Consider the following 19,605-nt stretch of genomic DNA (forward strand, 5'->3'; position numbering starts at 1 on the left):
AACCTTCAAATCTTTATTCATCTGTTGTAGAAGAATAGAGCAAGATGTTGATGGACTTTCTTTGCATGTTCTTTTTAATCTTGACCTTTTTATATTGAGACACCATATGGGAGGACTCAAGAACCTACAGGGGCAAAGAAACAAAAAGTGCACACAACATATGCTAGTTTTTAAATTCAAAAGCTACATTCCAGGTGGAAGATTAAAATGATTTATAAGAATATGCAAGAAGATGGAATATATTTCTCTCCAGTCAGATATACACAGTCCAGCTTCCTCATGGTAAGATAACAGAGGACTGTCAGGCATGCTGGCTCACACCTGTAATCTCAGAGGCTCAGGAGGCTGAGGTAGGAGGATCACAAGTTCAAGGCCAGCCTCAGCAACTTAGTGAGGCCCTAAGCAACTTAGACCCTGTCTCAAAATAAAAAATAAAAAGGTCTGGGAATGTACCTCAGTGGTTAAGCACCCTTGGGTTCAATCCCTGGCACCAAATCCAAAACAAACAAAAAGATTCAGAGGAATAAAAGAAACAGTGGTCAAGGAATATCTAGGCAGAAAGTCCTAGGTAACCTTATAAGGTTCCACTGTACTACAGGAAGAGTAGGAAATATACAAATGTTCATTTTGCTGCTTATTTTTATCTGTGTAGCCACTGAACAGAGTTTTTGGGTTGTTTTTATTTATTTTTTAAGTGAAGAAGTTTTGTGGTTGACATGAGGAGAAGGAGCAGTTGGTGAATGCACCTTACACCTAGAAACACCAGGTGGAGGCACATGACCACTTTGGATACCAAAATAAACTATAACTCCTAAAGATTTGAAAGGAAATGTCCCTACAGGAATTATTTCATAGTGAATGCTGACTGGTGACCATGATGCTTTCACAGATGTCTCCCCTCACCCCTCCCAATGTCACTCAATCTATCAGTGTTCACTTTGTCTTATAATGTACCTCCAGGTACTGTACTCAGCACACAGATGTACATTATATAATGTCTCTGTTCCTGCTGAGATGCCATGGCAGAATATATATGCACAAGGGAATTATTCCCTCTGAGAAGAAAGAACTATGGAGTGAAAATAGAGAAGTTAATAAGAATAAAGTAGAAATGCTCTGAGAAAACACAAAATTGAGTTAAAATCATGGTTTGTGTTCATAGGAAGATTCAAGAATTAATACTAAGATCAGGAGGATTTATAGAAAAATAAAGTTGAAAATTCTATACACTTCTCTAGTTCTTTGGCATTACTTTGTGCCAGGCACTGGATATACATTGGTGCCCTTCCTTGTGGAACCCTCTACTTGGGAGAACAGACACTTCCCTCTCATTAAAATAGCACTGACATCTTATACCCAAGAGTCACTTCCAGCCCACCTGTCTTTAAAATACTAGAAACAATGCTTGTATGCCCTGAAATTTTCATTCTTATGCTACCGAGTTTTGTTTTCACAAAAATAATTAAAGAGATTGACTTGAATCTACTACAATAAAACATACAGACAATAAGTTAAATTCTGAATTCATAATGTAAAGCTTTACTACTTCAATCACTAACCATGATTTTTGTCTCATACCAGTAGACTGAAATTGTCAGAGGATACTTCCTTTGCATTTTTCTTGTATCATCAAAGATTTTTAGAAGTTAATGGATGCCTTATGAAAATATTTATCTTTAAAAATGAACTAAACCTTATATAATCAACTAGAAAATAATATTCCAGTGTTGCTTCCATTGCCTTAAATGTTTTCAAAACTTCTATTTCCATAGACAATATACCAGTCATTTAAGAAATAATTCTAATTGCTTCAGAGAATATTATCCATGACTTCCTTTGCCAGATTTAATCAACTGAGGCATATCAGTTACTTCTCTAGTGTAGCCTACATTCTGGAGAAACTTAGCTAAGAGAACAGAAAAGAAAGAGGCAGAACTTGACATGCAAGGACCCTATGGCCAAATTGAAGGTGAAACCAGAAGACATTAAGAATCCTACTTTGACATACGTTTCTTGAGCCTACACTGTTCTAAATAGCTTTGTGGGTTGTAAGGCATCAGAGAAAAGGGAGATTCATGCCTTATAGATTTTATATGTACTTTCAAACTGTCTTAAATAAATTCAGTTTGTCAAGAAAAAGGATAAAGGTGAGAATTAAAAACTGGAACAGCATTTGTACTACATCATCGGAATCCACCTAGGCTGCTGTCCCTTAGTCTAAGCTTTTCTAGTTATAGATTTCTTTTTGTCTCCATTTCTCAATTACTGTTCTCTGCTTAGACCATTTGAGCAGCAACTTAATTTGGATTCGCTTTCTAAACTTTGACCTTGTAAAGTCAAACTCCACAGGACAGGATCCTCAATTTTCCTGTTTCAATACACTGAAAACCCAAATAAAAGACACTCTTCCGCTGTGTCCATCTCCATCTTCAGTGAGATAGGTCAACCAAACTTATTCCTTTGTCTTATTTAGCTCATACATGAAGCAAACAATTTCATGTAGGAAGCAAATTGATTATTTAATATTTAAAATATAACTGGTTAATCTGCAAAACACAGTTTGCTGAGAACTCCAAGATGCATAGAACAGAGTTAAAAGAAACTCTAAAACAACATGTAGGAAAGCACTGATTGTATTAACTGTTTTGTTGATGCTAATTTTATCACTAAAAATAAATAAGTATAAATAAGTCTAATATTCATGTGTATTTTTTCTCATTATTTATCCTCATATTGCTGGATTCTATTTAACACCAAATAAAAGACCCAATTTGCATGAATTAAATCAAATAATCTTTTAAATAACAAAATGTTTTTTGACTGATAAATTTGAAGAGAAGGTATTAATCAAAAACCAAAGATATTACATGTGTATAACAATCCATGCAAAATATTTGTCCCTAAGATTGCATAAACATATATATATATAGAAAGACTGTATAAATTGAATTATTTAAATGTACAAAAAATCCACAGAAATTTATAATAAATTTATCAAAAAAGAAAACAATGAGCAAAGAATATACATAAACTCACAGAAAAGAATATTCAAATAGTCAATAGACAAATGAAATCATGCCCAAATTCACTAATAGTGAATTCATTAAGATTCTAAGTACTAGAAATTAAGTGAACAATGAAATATCACGATGCCTATTAAAGTGGTAAAAATAAGAGCTACCACACCTTTTCTGGAAAAACTTATTTGAATTAGATGTTTGCATACTCTTGGAGCCAAAGGTGCCACCACTGAGAATTCATCCCTTAGAACAAAAGTATCAGTTATTTCAGATGTACATATAAAGGTGATTGCAGCATTAATCATAGCAGCAGAAAATTAGAAGCAGTAAATTCCCACCAAAAGGGAGGAATTGATACACCTAAGCTATGAAATTACATATCCATAAGAATTAAAACTATATCTGACAATGTGAAAAAACATTCATGAAACATGAACATGTTTTTTAGAAACAATAACTTCCCAAAAGCCCCTCTGTATGTATGTATACATGTGTGCATGTGCCAGTAAGGATATGTAGATAAAACTCCCATATACATGTATATAGTTTATATATGATACATATGTATGTTCAAAAGGAAGAAACATGTTTGTAACACAGGTTACCTTTTATAGGGAGAGAGCAGAGTTGATGTATTATAGGCAGAAAGTGAAAGAAAACATGCAAAAATGGAAAAAATAATTAAATAGAAATGCATTCAGAAAAAGAATATTTTTATCATTTATGCATTTATGGAAATTATGTGTAATATGGAACTATGCATGTAGAAATTGAATAAGAATAATTTTTGAAAACTCTAAAAGGGAAAATGACAAAGCAATAAAAACCTAAGGATTTTTCAAGATGGCGGACTACAGGGTGTATGCATTTTAGGTTGCTCCAGGACTCAGGATTCAAGAAGAGGAGATATGGAGAGACTTGGGACCAACTCAAAGCCGCCCGGTGAGTCTCTCCCATTGGGGAGGCGTCCCGGATGGGGCGGTAGTCCCAGAACGCAGGGAACTTTGTGAAGTAGAGTTGCCCAACAAGACACCCCTCCTCCGCTGGAGCAGTGAACTCAGACAACTGGGAGCATCGTAGAGGAGACTGCTCAGCACAATGCTGGGACTCGGAGCAACCCACTAGGGCTCTGGGCGGCTGCCCAGAGGAGTTGTGCCGTGAGCTGTTTGGACTCAGAGCGACCGCTCCTGAACACCGGGGGGGCTGCCCGGAGGAGGAGGAGCGCAGCGGGTCACTTGGGCTTGGAGTGACTCCACCAGGGCTATGGGCGGCTGTCGGGAGGAGGAGGTACGCAGTGAGTTGCTTGGACTCATGGAGACCGCACCAGAACTCCGGGTGGCTGCCTGGAGGAAAAGGTGTGCGGTGGGTCGCTAGGACTCTGAGCAACTGTACGGGGCTCCAGGTGGCTGCTCAGAGGAGGGGCCACATAGCCTGGAGATTAGGTACAGAGCAGGGTCCCAGGACGTAGGTGGCTTCTTGGTGGAAGAGCCACACAGAGACAAGCTGAAGGGGCAGAGAGATGGTTCCAGGATGGTAGGCAGCTTCTCTGAGGAGGGGCAACCTAAGGAGACTCGTCTGCGAAGGGTGAGGCTCCCAGGCCCAGGAGGTAGGTCCGGGCCCCTGGGAACGTTGCAGAGGAAGGCTGCCTAGCCCAGGCAGTAGTTGTGGATTGAGGGGAACCTCTAGGAGGGGAACTGACCAGCGAGACCTCCCCACCGGGTGAGTCTTCCCTGCTGGGTGAGGTTTTCCCACAAGGACGGTAAAACCAGAGACACAGGCACAAACAGGCCTTGCCTCAGTCTGCAGCCTAGTTCCCCTTTGGATTACCATTGGTCAACAAGTGAAGGCACCTCTGCCCACTACCAGGGAATATACCCCACCTGAAGGCCACCACCCCTAGAGAGGCAGCTTCCTTCTGGAGCACCGCATTATCAACTTCCTCCAAGACTGCAGGCTACTGAAGGCTAAGAGGGGATATACTAGAAATCTTCAGGGACATTATAAGTCAATAGAGGAAATCTGCAATATCTCAGCAGTCCACTGATACCTGAACAATATGAGAAAACAAGGGAAGAAAATGCCCCAAACAAATCTAGATGTTACATCAATAAAATCCAATGACAGCATGACAGAAGAAATGACAGAAAGGGAGTTCAGAATGTACATAATTAAAATGATCAGGGAAACAAACGATGAGATGAAAGAGCAAATGCAGGCATTGAATGAACGCACCAATCGACAGTTAAAAGAGCAAATACAGGAAGCAAAAGATCATTTCCAAAAAGAGAGACAATGAAAAAAAAAAAAAACAGAAATGCTTGAAATGAAGGAAACAATAAACCAAATTAAGAACTCCATAGAAAGCACAACCAATAGGATAGAACACCTGGAAGACAGAACCTCAGATATTGAAGACAAAGTATTTAACCTTGAAAACAAAGTTGAACAAACAGAGAAGATGGTAAGAAATCATGAACAGAATCTCCAAGAACTATGGGATATCATGAAAAGGCCAAATTTAAGAATTATTGGGGCTGAGGAAGGCTTAGAGAAACAAACCAAAGAAATGAACAATCTATTCAATGAAATAATATCAGAAAATTTCCCAAATCTGAAGAATGAAATGGAAAATCAAGTTCAAGAGGCTTATAGGACTCCAAATACACAAAATTATAACAGACCTACACCAAGGCACATTATAATGAAAATACCGAACATACAAAATAAAGACAGAATTTTAAAGGCTGTAAGAGAAAAGACCAAATTACATTCAGGGGGAAACCAATACGGATATCAGCAGATTTTTCAATCCAGACCCTAAAAGCTAGAAGGGCCTGGAACAACATTTTTCGAGCCCTGAAAGAAAATGGATGCCAACCAAGAATCTTATACCCAGCAAAACTTACCTTCAAATTTGATGATGAAATAAAATCCTTCCATGATAAACAAAAGCTAAAAGAATTTACAAAAAGAAAGCCAGCATTACAGAGCATTCTCAGCAAAATATTCCATGAGGAAGAGACAAAAAACAAAGGAGCAAATAAGCAAAGGGAGGAACTATCCTAAAGGAATTGTCAAATAAAGGAGGAACCAAGTCAAGTCAAAAAATAATAATAATAATAAAAAAAGTGAGCCAAATGACCGGGAATTCAAATCATATCTCAATAATAACCCTTAATATTAATGGCCTGAACTCATCAAACAAAAGACATAGAGTGGCAGATTGGATTAAAAAGAAAAATCCAACAATATGCTGCCTGCAAGAGACTCACCTCATAGAAAGAGATACCCATAGACTAAAGGTGAAAAGATGGGGAAAAACATACCATGCACATGGACTCAGCAAAAAAGCTGGGGTATCCATCCTCATTTCAGATAATGTGGACTTCACAACAAAGTTAGTCAGAAGGGATAAAGAAGGACATTTCATAATGCTTAAGGGAACCATAAATTAGCAAGACATAACAATCATAAATATCTATGCCCCAAACAGTGGCTCATCCATGTATGTCAAACAAATCCTTCTCAATTTCAGAAACCAAATAGACCATAACACAATAATACTAGGTGATTTTAACACGCCTCTCTCACCACTGGACAGATCTTCCAAACAAAAATTGAACAAAGAAACCATAGATCTCAATAACACAATCAATAATTTAGACTTAATGGACATTTATAGAATATATCATCCAACCAAGAGCAAATACACTTTCTTCTCAGCAGCACATGGATCCTTCTCTAAAATAGATCATATATTATGCCACAAAGCTAATGTTAGCAAATACAAGAAGATAGAGATACTACCTTGTATTCTATCAGATCATAATGGATTGAAATTAGAAATAAATGAAAGAGTAAAAAACAGAAACTACTCCAATACCTGGAGATTAAACAATATGCTACTATATGATGAATGGATAACAGAAGATATTAGGAAGGAAATTTAAAAATTCTTAGAGGTAAATGAGAATAAAGAAACATCATATCAAAATCTCTGGGACACTATGAAAGCAGTACTTAGAGGAAAATTTATTTCATGCAGTGCATTCAATAAAAGAAGTAAAACTCAACAAATAAATGACCTAACACTACAGCTCAAAGCCCTAGAAAAAGAAGAACAGACCAACACCAAAAGTAGTAGAAGACAGGAAATAGTTAAACTCAGAGCTGAAATCAATGAAATTGAAACAAAAGAAACAATACAAAAAATTGACAAAATAAATAGTTGGTTCTTTGAAAAAATAAACAAAATTGATAAACCCTTAGCCACACTAACAAAGAGAAGATGAGAGAAAACCCAAATCACTAAAATTCAGAATGAACAAGGAAATATCACAACAGACATGATTGAAATACAAAACATAATTAGAAGCTATTTTGAAACTCTATACTCCAACAAAATAGAAAATTTCGAAGGCATCAACAGGTTTCTAGAGACATATGAATTGCCTAAACTGAACGAGGAGGACATAAACAATTTAAATAGACCAATTGAAGTAATGAAATAGAAGAAGTCATCAAAAGCCTACCAACAAATAAAAGTCCAGGATCAGATGGGTTCTCAGCTGAGTTCTACAAAACCTTTGATGAAGTGCTCATTCCAATACTTCTCAAAGTATTCCATGAAATAGAAGAGGAGGGAACCCTCCCAAACTCATTCTACGAAGCCAATATCACCCTGATACCTAAACTAGACAGAGACACATCAAGGAAAGAAAATTTCAGACCAATATCCTTAATGAACATCGACGCAAAAATTCTCAACAAAATTTTAGCAAATCGTATACAAAAACATATTAAAAAAATAGTGCACCATGATCAAGTGGGTTTCATCCCAGGGATGCAAGGTTGGTTCAACATCAGAAAATCAATAAATGTAATTCACCATATCAATAGACTTAAAGTCAAGAATCACATGATTATTTCAATAGATGCAGAAAAAGCATTTGATAAAATACAGCATCTCTTCATGCTCAAAACACTAGAAAAAATAGGGATAGTGGGAACATTCCTTAACATTGTAAAGGCCATCTATGCTAAGCCCGTGGCTAAGATCACTCTAAATGGTGAAAAACTGAAAGCATTCCCTCTAAAAACTGGAACAAGGCAGAGATGCCCCCTTTCACCACTTCTATTCAACATCGTCCTTGAAACTCTAGCCAGAGCAATTAGACAGACCAAAGAAATTAAAGGGATATGAATAGGAAAAGAAGAACTCAAACTATCCCTATTTGCTCATGATATGATTATATACATAGAGGAATCAGGAAATTGCACCAGAAAACTTTTAGAATTCATAAGTAAATTCAGTAAATTAGCAGGATATAAGATCAATGCTCATAAATCCAATGCATTTTTATACATAAGTGATGAATCTTTGGAAAGAAAAATTAGGAAAACTACCCCATTCACAATAGCTTCAAAAAAAAATAAAATACTTGGGAATCAATCTAACAAAAAGAGGTGAAAGACCTCTACAATGAGAACTACAGAACACTAAAGAAAGACATTAAAGAAAACCTCAGAAGATGGAAAGATCTCCCATGTTCTTGGATAGGCAGAATTAATATTGTCAAAATGGCCATACTACCAAAAGTGCTATACAGATTCAATGCAATTCCAATTAAAATCCCAATGACATACCTTACAGAAATAGAGCAAGCAATCATGAAATTCATCTGGAAGAATTAAAAACCCAGATTAGCTACAGCAATCCTTCGCAGGAAAAATGAAGCTGGGGGTATTGCAATACCAGAACTTCAACTATACTACAAAGCAATAATAACAAAAATGGCTGGTATTGGTACCAAAATAGGTCAATGATACAGAATAGAGGATACGGACACAAACCCAAATAAATACAATTTTCTCATATTAGACAAAGGTGCCAAAAATATGCAATGGACAAAAGATAGCTTCTTCAACAAATGGTGCTGGGAAAATTGGAAATCAACATGGAACAGAATGAAACTAAACCCATATCTCTCACCGTGCATGAAACTAAACTCAAAATGGATTAAGGACCTCGGAATCAGACCATAGACCCTGCAGATTATAGAAGAAAAATTAGGTCCAGGTCTTCAACATGTTGGCTTAGGACCAGACTTCCTCAACAGGACTCCCATAGCACAAGAAATAAAAGCAAGAATCAATAACTGGGATAGATTCAAACTAAAAAGCTTTCTCTCAGCAAAGGAAACTATCAGCAATGCGAAGAAAGAGCCTACAGAGTGGGAGAATATCTTTGCCAATCATACTTCAGATAGAGCACTAATCCCCAGAATCTATAAAGAACTCAAAAAACTCTACACCAAGAATGCAAATAATCTAATCGACAAATGGGCTAAGGAAATGAATAGACACTTCACAGAAGAAGATCTACAAGCAATCAACAAACATATGGAAAAATGTTCAACATCTCTAGTAATAAGAGAAATGCAAATCAAAACCACCCTAAGATTCCATCTCACCCCAATTAGAACAGCGATTATCAAGAATACAAGCAACAACAGGTGTTGGCGAGGATGTGGGGAAAAAGGTACACTCTTACATTGCTGGTGGGGCTGCAAATTAGTGCAGCCACTCTGGAAAGCAGTGTGGAGATTCCTTAGAAAACTTGGAATGGAACCACCATTTGACCCAGTTATCCCACTCCTTGGCCTATACCCAAAGGACTTAAAATCAGCATACTACAGAGATGCAGCCACATCAATGTTCATAGCTGCTCAATTCACAATAGCCAGATTATGGAACCAACCTAGATGTCCTTCAATTGATGAATTGATAAAGAAACTGTGGTATATATATACAATGGAATATTACTCAGTCATAAAGAATGATAAAAATATGGCATTTGCGGGCAAATGGATGAAATTGGAGAATATCATGCTAAGTGAGATAAGCCAATCTCAAAAAACCAAAGGACAAATGATCTCGCACTTAAGTGGATGATGACACATAAGGGGGGGGGAGGGTTTAGTGTTAGGGTTAGAGTTAGTTTAGGAAGGGGGGCAAGAATGGAGGTAGGAAGGACTGTATATAGGGAAAAGAGGGATAAGAGGGGTGGGGGGAAGGGAAAATATAACAGAATGAATCAAACAACATTACCCTATGTAAATTTATGATACACAAATGGTATGCCTTTACTCCATGTACAAACAGAGAAACAACATGTATCCCATTTGTTTACAAAAAGAAAAAAGGGAAAAAAACAACCTAGAAAAAATGTAGGAGACTACTTAACTAATCTTAGAATGAAGAATGGCAAAGCAAAGGAAAAAAGAATGAAAGAAAAAATAGATTCTATCACATAAAAATTAAAAATATTTTGAATGTCAAAAAGTGCTATAAGCAAAAGTAATAGTAATCAACAAAGTAGAAAAATGTAACAATAAGACAACAGGATGGCATGTCTCATAAATAAAATGCTCTTTGAAAACAAGAATTCTAGTACTACTTAGAAAAATGGATGAGTTTGATCACAAGAGATAACGATATCTAATAATTCAGTCTCAATAGTGAACGAGTAAAAAGGATTACAAAAAATTTGACAAAATATTTTAAGTAATAAATTAATGTTACTTTGAATATAGGCATATAAGTCTTTTGAAACACTGGTGATAGCAACTATTTGCAAAGTATTGTGCCAATCTGAATTAAGAGTTTTAAATGATTATCCTGGGACTCGAAAGTCTCATTAATAAAATCAACCCTACTGAAAGAATTAGAAAAGCAACATTATAATCACATGGATATTTATTACCACACTACTCAGGAGAAAATTTGAGATAACCTAAGTATTGAATGGAGAACTGCTTAAATAAGTTTTAAATGATAGAATATTATATAATCACTCAGTTTCAAAAATACTTAATGACAAGGTATGCATAAACACTATTAGTATAACGTTAAATTTAAAAGACATAAAAATCACCAGGCGTTGCGACTCAGGCAGCTGAGGCAGGATAATGTCAAGTTCAAAACCAGCCTCAGCAAAAGCAAAGTGCTAAGCAACTCAGTGAGACCCTGTCTATAAATTACATGCGAAATAGGACTGAGGGTGTGGTTCAGTGCCTGAGGTCCCCTGAGTTCCATCTCCAGTGTCAAAAAAAAAAAAAGATATAAATAAAAATACCCTAGATGCTGTTGTCCCTATTTAATATGCATAGATTCGTATAGGATAAAAAGGGCTAAAATGTAAAAATAATTATGTGTAGGTGTTAAAATTGGGATGATGCTTGTTTTTATGCTTTTAAATATAAACTCAAATGTTTGATACCTATTAATTAACAATTTATTGTTACTAATGTTTAATTCAAGTAGCTAAGCTGATTATTATGCTCAATCTTACCTCATTTCCAAATCAATTCTGAGCAAGGCAGAAAGTATATGAGAAACTTCGATCTTAACAGTCCTAAAACGCCATTCACTATAGCTTCCAAGTCATGGTATTAACTACACAACACCAAACTCTACATATGGCATGTGTGTATACTATTACCTCCCATCAAAGTATTGACTGACATTTGAAATTAACATTGATCTGCCCCTGCCTTCATAGTTACACTCAGGTAGCTATGAACCTCAAACAGGCTTCAACTTACCTTGCTCTTTGGTAATTGTTAAAGTCTAACAGAAGTCTCCAGAAACTTTGATCACATAATTCTATCTGTAAAAACTCTTTGAGTATGTAACTTTTAATAACTTTATATTTATTCTTAAATGCATACATATTAATATAGTATATGTTATAAATTACCCAGATAAAAAAATTCAAAGAATTTAAATTCAAAGAATTCTAAAATAAAAAGAAGCTTAAGTAGGAGTTCTATTATTTTGTTCCTATACACCAGTGGTTCATTTTATTTATGCTCCAGGATAAGGGTACATGCTATAGAAATCATAACTGTGGACCACACTCTCCTGTTCTATTATCCTTCTCCAATCCCCCATTGCATAAGGAACCATGTTTTGAAATTCCAGAAAGCTTAAACTTCAGTCAACTCAAAATTAATTCACAATATTCATAACCGAACTCACTTGTACAATGTAAAGAATCATATCAAAAACAAAAGTCAGAATAATGGGAGAACTTTAGAATATGTAGAAGAAAATGAGAGGTAGGGGGGTATGAAAAATGGTGGAATGAGACAGACATCATTACCCTATGTACATGTATGATTACACGAATGGTATAAATCTGCATTATGTACGACCATAGAAGTGAAATTATGTACCCCATCTGTGTACAATGAATCAAAATGCAGTCTGTAAAAAATTAAAAGCTAAATAAAAATAATTTAAAAATTAAAAAAAAGACAAAAGTCATATTTTCCCCTGCCCTATTTTATCTCTTGGTAAAATCTAGATTTTCATATATGAAAATTGCACATAGTGTGGAATAACTACATTTCCATTATTGTTGTTGCCATATTGATAACAATTACTACTATTATTACCATCACAAATTCTTTACTGGCATAAGTCCTAATATTATTCAGCACTTTGGAAAGTGTCAATAATATACCTCTGCAGACTTTTGAAGGTTATCATGGCATGGAGCAAGAATAGATGTCTTCTCCCATTTCTGTACAACTTGATTGGCTTCTTCGATCTTTTGCTCACAACTTTTTTGAGAATTAAGTAATGTCACTTCATAAAATTCTTGAATATCTGTAAGGAAAATATAAGGAAAGAATCAAAATGTCATGCAACAACTCATAAATAATTTCTGCATATATACTCATAGCAGCAGATGGGAGATCTCCAAGAATGTTCTTTTATACAAATGGGGTCCGAGGGTGGGGGGGAGATACAGTCAACCAGAGGGGAGAACAGAGTTGGGAGGTTAAAGTAACATAAATGAACAGACAACAAGTGAATGGAATTATTCTGAGGGCAGGTAGGAATAGAAGTATTGTTATCAGCAGACTAGAATTTGTCCTTACCTATCAAGTAGGTAAGGAAACTGACCTTTGAACTTCCTCATTGAACCAATACCCTCAAGAGGGGCTAAAATAATTGTATATCAGTGTCTGTTCTATAGTACTAGAATCAGCAAAACAAAATATTTTCTACAGGAAATCTGCTCCAGTTTAGGCCTGCAGGAAAAGAAATGAGTTCACTATGATCACAAACTACCATCACCACCACCAATAAAGGAATGTTACAATGAATGGAATTTAGTAGAAACAAAAAAAATAGTAGGTTTAGTACCTACTTATTGTTGGTTTTGGAATTATCCAATATATGATAGAGAAGAGATACATTGTTTTAAATAAGTTACAATAAAGACAATGAGCAAATGACAAGATTGTAGTAAGAATGGACAGGCAGAAGAGGGGCTAGAGAGCCAACATAACTTCCAACTCTTAAAATATAATTATTTAAAGATGTATTAATGGATGGCTAGGAGGAAGGATTGAGCAATATATAAAAAATATATCATCATCCACTTATCAGGGAAAACATTAGGCCTTTGGTGTTTTGGGATTGACTTATTTCACTTAGCATGTTATTCTCCAATTCCATCCATTTATCTGCAAATGCCATAATATTATTCTTCTTTATGGATGCATAATATTCCATTGTGTATATATACCATAGTTTCTTTATCCATTCATCTGTTGGAGAGTGACTAGGTTGGTTCCACAATCTAGCTATTGTGGATTGAGTTGCTATAAACATTGATGTGACTGCATTACTGCAGCATGTAATTTTAAGTTCTTTGGGTATAAACCAAGGAGTGGGATAACTGGGTTAAAAGGTGGGTCCTTTCCAAGTTTTCTGAGGAATCTCCACACTGCTTTCCAGAGTGGCTGCACCAATTTGCAACTCCACCAGCAAAGACAGAATGTTTTCCCTGATAAGTGGATATGATATATAATAGGGGTGGGGGGGTAGGGGTGAGAGAAGAATGGAGGAACTTTATGTAGAAGGAAATGAGAGGGAGGGGGGTATGAAAAATGATGGAATGAGAAAGACGTCATTACCCTATGTACATGTACGATTACATGAATGATAAGAATCTACATCGTGTACAACCATAGAAATGAAATGATGCACCCCATTTGTGTACAATCAAAATGCAGTCTGTAAAAAATTTAAAAAATAATAATTATAAAAAAGTATAATTAAATGTTCAGTGGTAGGTGTACCAGTGCTCATTCTAATATTGTTATAACCTTAATAATGTTGAAATGTTGAAAAAACATTTTTATTTAAAGTTAAAAACTCAATGAATAGGTTAAATACCAGATTGAACAAAGCAGAACAGGGAAATATAGTTAAAGAAATTATCCAGAATGCAAACACAAGAAAAAAATGGAAATTAAAGTGATGCTAAGCTAAGTAGAGGATAGATAAGAAGATCCAGTATTTTTATAATAGATGTCTTCAAGGAAAAAAAGGGAGAATAAATAATAAATAATAAAGATGTAACAGTAATAAAAATTTTATAACTTGTAATAATATGAATTCACTGATCCTGAAAGCAACATTTTATACTAAAGAATATAAACAGAAACTATGCCTAGGACAAGACATATCAAAATAAAATTGCAGAATAAGACAAAGAGAAAATTTTTAAAGCAATCAGAGAGAAAGGACATATCTGATTTCTCAAATATCAAAAAAGGAAGCTAGAAGACAGTACCATTGGAACTTCAAAGTTTTGATATGAAATAACTATTAACAGTTATTTTGAGATAAACTGTTAACAGTTGTATTCTTTTGCAAATTTTGTATCTAATCTTTTTTTAAAAAAACTTGCATACAAAATATATAAAGAACTTTCAAAACACTAGAAGAAACCAAACAATCCAACACAAAAATTGGTAAAAGATTTGAACAATATTTCACAAATAATATAATAATTCATGAAAAGATAAGCAATGTCATTATTCACCAGGGAAATGAAAATTAAAACCACAATAAGATGCCTGCACATGTTGATTATAGTAGCTAAAACTAAGAAGACTGACCATACCAGGCACAGTGCAGTGCAGGAATTGAACTCTCATACACTAATGGTGAGAGTGAAAAATGATACATCTTTGAAAATCAGTATGGCAATTTATTAAAAAGATAAACATATAACTACCATACAATCCAGCCATTCCTGTCTTAGATACTTACCTGGTAGAAAAGGAAATATATATCTATAGGTTCGTATGAAAAGTAAGACCTGGAAATAACCCAGATGATTATCAGTAGATGAATGAGTAATCAATTTGTGGTATATCCATATAGTAAAATATCATTCAGTAATAGAAGGCAATGAACCTTTCTATTTGTATGGATATGCTTACTATCTTGATTGTGTTAAGAGAGTATTTACACATATCCAAATATACTAAACTTACTCTATGCATGTGCAGTCTGTGATATATCAGTAATATCATAATAAGCAAAGCAGAAGGAAAAGGTACAAATTGAGAGAATTTCACAACATATAGACAAAGGAAAAAAATCTGGAAATGAAATAAATACAAATCAAAACAGAAAAAATTCTTAAAAGCAATTTTATAAGATCTTATAAAATTGAATATTTTGCTTCTTCTAGAACCTAGCATTTTTTACTATCCAGTAGACAACATAGTTAAATCTTGCACATATGCACCAGAAAACAAACCAAAATGGTCACAGCAGCATATATCATAATAGCAATCCAAATTGAAAACAATCCAATGTTCATCAAAAGGAAAATAAATGGTGACATGTTCTCAAAAATTGAATTTACAAAATGAATAAACTATAATATCATGGAACTATGTGAATAAATCTCAGAAACAACACTGAGTGAAAAAAGCGAAACTTAACAAAAAACTTTTATTTTTAAGTTCAAAAATCTGAAAAGCTAAACTGTATAATTTGGAGCATACACACACACACACACACACACATACACACGTAACAAAACTATTACACCAAAGCAAAGGAGTACATGAAAATATGTGCTGTTGTTACTCAACTTATGAGGATGTTATAGCCATATAAACCCATCATAAGTTGAAAATTCTGAAGTCAAAAACGACATTTATTTTAATATATTTAATATAATTAACCTACCAAACATCATAATCTAGCAACACAGTACACTGCAGACTTTGAGTTGTTGACTCTAGTGATCTGTGTGGCTGACTAGGAGCTGTGGTTCACTGCTGTTGCCCAGCAGTGCAAGAATATTATACCCAATATCACAAGTACAATATCATGGGGAAAAAAATCAAAATTCAAAATTTGAAGTGTAGTTTCAACTGAAGTATTTTTTTCACACTATCATAAAGTTACTATGTCATAAGGTGTAGACTGCCTGTTGTTAATTCAGTGGGCATGATGAACAAGGAAATGGGAAAAGGGAGGAACATAAAGGTAGATGTAAATTAATAGTAATGATCTAGTCCTAGATTTTAAAATTTCAGGACTGCAATTTCAGAAATGTTTATTTTTTGTTTATATTATATATAAATTACATATATTATTATGTATAAAACATTGATTTTCTTAAATAATGGAAAGTTTTAAGCCTTTCATCAATAGTAAGATTTACACAAAGAAGTTAAAAATTCTTTAATTTTATGCATACTACAACTTTATTCTGCTACTAGAAAATAAAGTATTTGTGAAGTCATGTTTGGAAAGGCACAATAACAGGTGGTAAAAGCTGTGTATGAGTGTGTGTGTGTGTGTGTGTGTGTGTGTGTGTGTGTGTATTCATCCCAGATTTTTTAAATACTGTAAGGATTAATTGTAAGGATTTTTTAAATACTATAAGAGTATTAATTGGTCAATAAATTGTCAGAGGAATAAGGAATAAAAAAGTAAACTCCAGAAAATAAAATGTTTATATCATCTGTTCTCAAGAATTAATTAAAAAGAAAACAGAAGAAATCTCTGTGAAGATTTCTGCAGTTAGAGTTTCTTTAAAAGACAAAGACTTGTATGTTCAAAACAATTTTTGTAGATAATTGAGTTGCAAGATTTTTTTCCTTTACACCACTTTTAAGGATGTTAGCATTGTTTTATACATAGCATTTGTAAGTTGCCAAATTTTTATATACTCGATGTATAAATTATGCAGAAAAGGAAGCATATTTATCATACTCATATCAACAAGCTCTACTTGGAAAACATAATGGAGAAGAGGGACTTCGTCACATTTAGAAACACCCTATGGAGAATCAATTTAACAAAAGAGGTGAAGGACCTCTGCAATGAAAACTACAGAACACTAAAGAAAGAAATTGAAGAAGATCTTAGAAGATGGAAAGATCTCCCATACCCTTGGATAGACAGAATTAATATTATAAAAATGACCATACTACCAAAAATGCTATACAGACTTAATGCAATTCCTATTAAGGTTTCAATGACATTCTTCATAGAAATAGAAAAAGCAGTCATGAAATTCATTTGGAAAAAGAAGAGGCCCAGAATAGCCAAAGCAATCTTCAGCAAGAAAAGTGAAGTGGTAGGCATCACAATACCAGACCTTAAATTATAGTACAGAGATATAGTAACAAAATAGCATGGTGTTGGCACCAAAACAGACATGTAGAACAAACATATAGAATAGAAGACACAGAGACAAATCCTCAAAAATACAGTCATCTCATACTAGACAAAGGTACCTTAAACATACGTTGGAGAAAAGGTAGTCTTTTCAACAAATGGTTCTGGGAAAACTGGAAATCCATATGTGGTAGATTGAAATTGAACTCCTATATCTCACCCTGCACAAAATTCAACTCAAAATGGATCAAGGGCTTAGGCGTTACACTAGAGTAATACCTACTAGAAGAAAAAGACCCAACTCTCCATGTCGGCTTAGGAACCAAATTCCTCAAGACTCGTAAAGTGCAAGAAGTAAAACCAAGAATAATGGGATGGTATCAAACTAAAAATCTTCTTCACAGTAAAGGAAACAATCAAGAATGTGAAGAGAGAGCTTACAGAATAGGAAAAAAATCTTTGTCACCTGCACCTCAGATAGAGCATTAATCTCTAGGATATATAAATAGCTTGAAAAACTTAACACCAAAAAACAAATAACCCAATCAATAAAAGGGCAAAGGAAATGAACAGACACTTCACAGAAGAAGAAATATGATCAGTCTACAAATATATAAAAAACATCATTAGCAATTAGAGAAATGCAAATTAAAACTACACTGAGATTTCATCTCACTCCAGTCAGAATGGCAATTATTAAGAATATAAGTAAAAATAAATGTTGGTGAGATGTGGGGAAAAAGGTACACTCATACATTGCTGGTAGGACTGCAAATTAGTGCAACCACTCTGGAAAGCAGTATGGAGATTCCTCAGAAAACTTGGAATGGAACCATCATTGACCCAGTTATCCCACTCCTTGGTATAGCCCTAAGGACTTAAAATCAGCATACTATAATGACAACAACCACATCAATGTTTATAGTAGCTCAATTCACAATAGCTAAGGTATGGGACCAGCCTAGTGTCCAGTTACCCTTCAACAGATGAATGGATAAAGAAAATGTGGTACATATACAGGATAGAGTATTATTCAGCCTAAAGAATAATGAAATTATGGCATTTGCCAGTCAGTGGATGGAACTGGAGACGATCATGCTAAGTGAAATAAGTCAATCCCAAAAAACCAAGAATGTTCTCCCAGATATGCAGATGCTGACTCAAAAGAGACCCGGGTGATGGGGAGGTTCACCAGATTAGATACTGCAGAGTGGGAAGAAGGAGGGGTGGGAACGTGAAAGACAGTGGAATGAATTGGATGTGTTTTCCTATATTCATATATCAGTACATGACCAGTGTAACTCCACATCATGAACAACCATAAAAATGGGAAGTTATGCTCCAAATATGGTTGTCAAAATACATTCTACTGTCATGTGTAACTAAAAAGAACAAATAAAAGATAAATAAATAAAAAGATTGAACTATTTTTTAAAAACCCCTATGGACAGTAATTTTAATATCAATTTTGAAATTTTAATTAACTTGTGCAAATGTAATGAAATGCTCAAAGTCTCTTTTACTCCTTTCAGTGCTTTTTCTCCCTACCTATACAACCATGAAAGAGGAGAAAAGTAACCTTAAAGTTAAAGATTACTTAAATTTGAAAATTATTATTTGATTAAGTCAAATTTCACTTTTGCTTAGCAAGTGCTATCCTGACATATATTCACTTGTCATTTCTCGAGCATCTCTCTTTGGCACCCTTTTGTTCCACTATCACCAAGGCCACCTTTCCATGCCCACTGCCAGAATTCAGGCCCTTGCATACTATAATGACAACAGGCCCTTGCTCACACTCTTCTCCGAAGTACAGATGCCTGTTCCCCCATAGAGATGTCCTCTTGCTCCTTCAATTCCCAATGTCCAGTTCCCAATCTCAGTACTATGCCTTTATACGAAGCGTATTTGAAGTCAGAGATCTAAATATGAAATGTCATCAGCATGAAAATAATCCTCAATACAACTGAGTTCCCTTGAATGGGAAGTAAGAATACCCAAGCAGCTACCATTTAAAAGAGTACACGTTTGTGTGGGGAGCAGCAGGGGTTGGGGAAGTTCAACAATGCTG

At 34.8% G+C, this 19,605-nt stretch overlaps 1 protein-coding gene across 1 annotated transcript in view; it reads right to left on the reverse strand.

Moving 5' to 3' along the window:
- Dlg2 (discs large MAGUK scaffold protein 2) overlaps positions 1-19,605 on the reverse strand; it is a 2,079,243-nt gene that overhangs the window by 1,684,197 nt on the left and 375,441 nt on the right. The window contains exon 4 of the mRNA XM_047516979.1: positions 12,550-12,695. Coding sequence (XP_047372935.1) covers positions 12,550-12,695 — 146 coding nt within the window. The remainder of the gene's footprint in view (positions 1-12,549; positions 12,696-19,605) is intronic.

This window comes from Sciurus carolinensis, chromosome 11, assembly GCF_902686445.1.
Source record: "Sciurus carolinensis chromosome 11, mSciCar1.2, whole genome shotgun sequence".
In the NCBI taxonomy this organism is placed as follows: domain Eukaryota; kingdom Metazoa; phylum Chordata; class Mammalia; order Rodentia; family Sciuridae; genus Sciurus; species Sciurus carolinensis.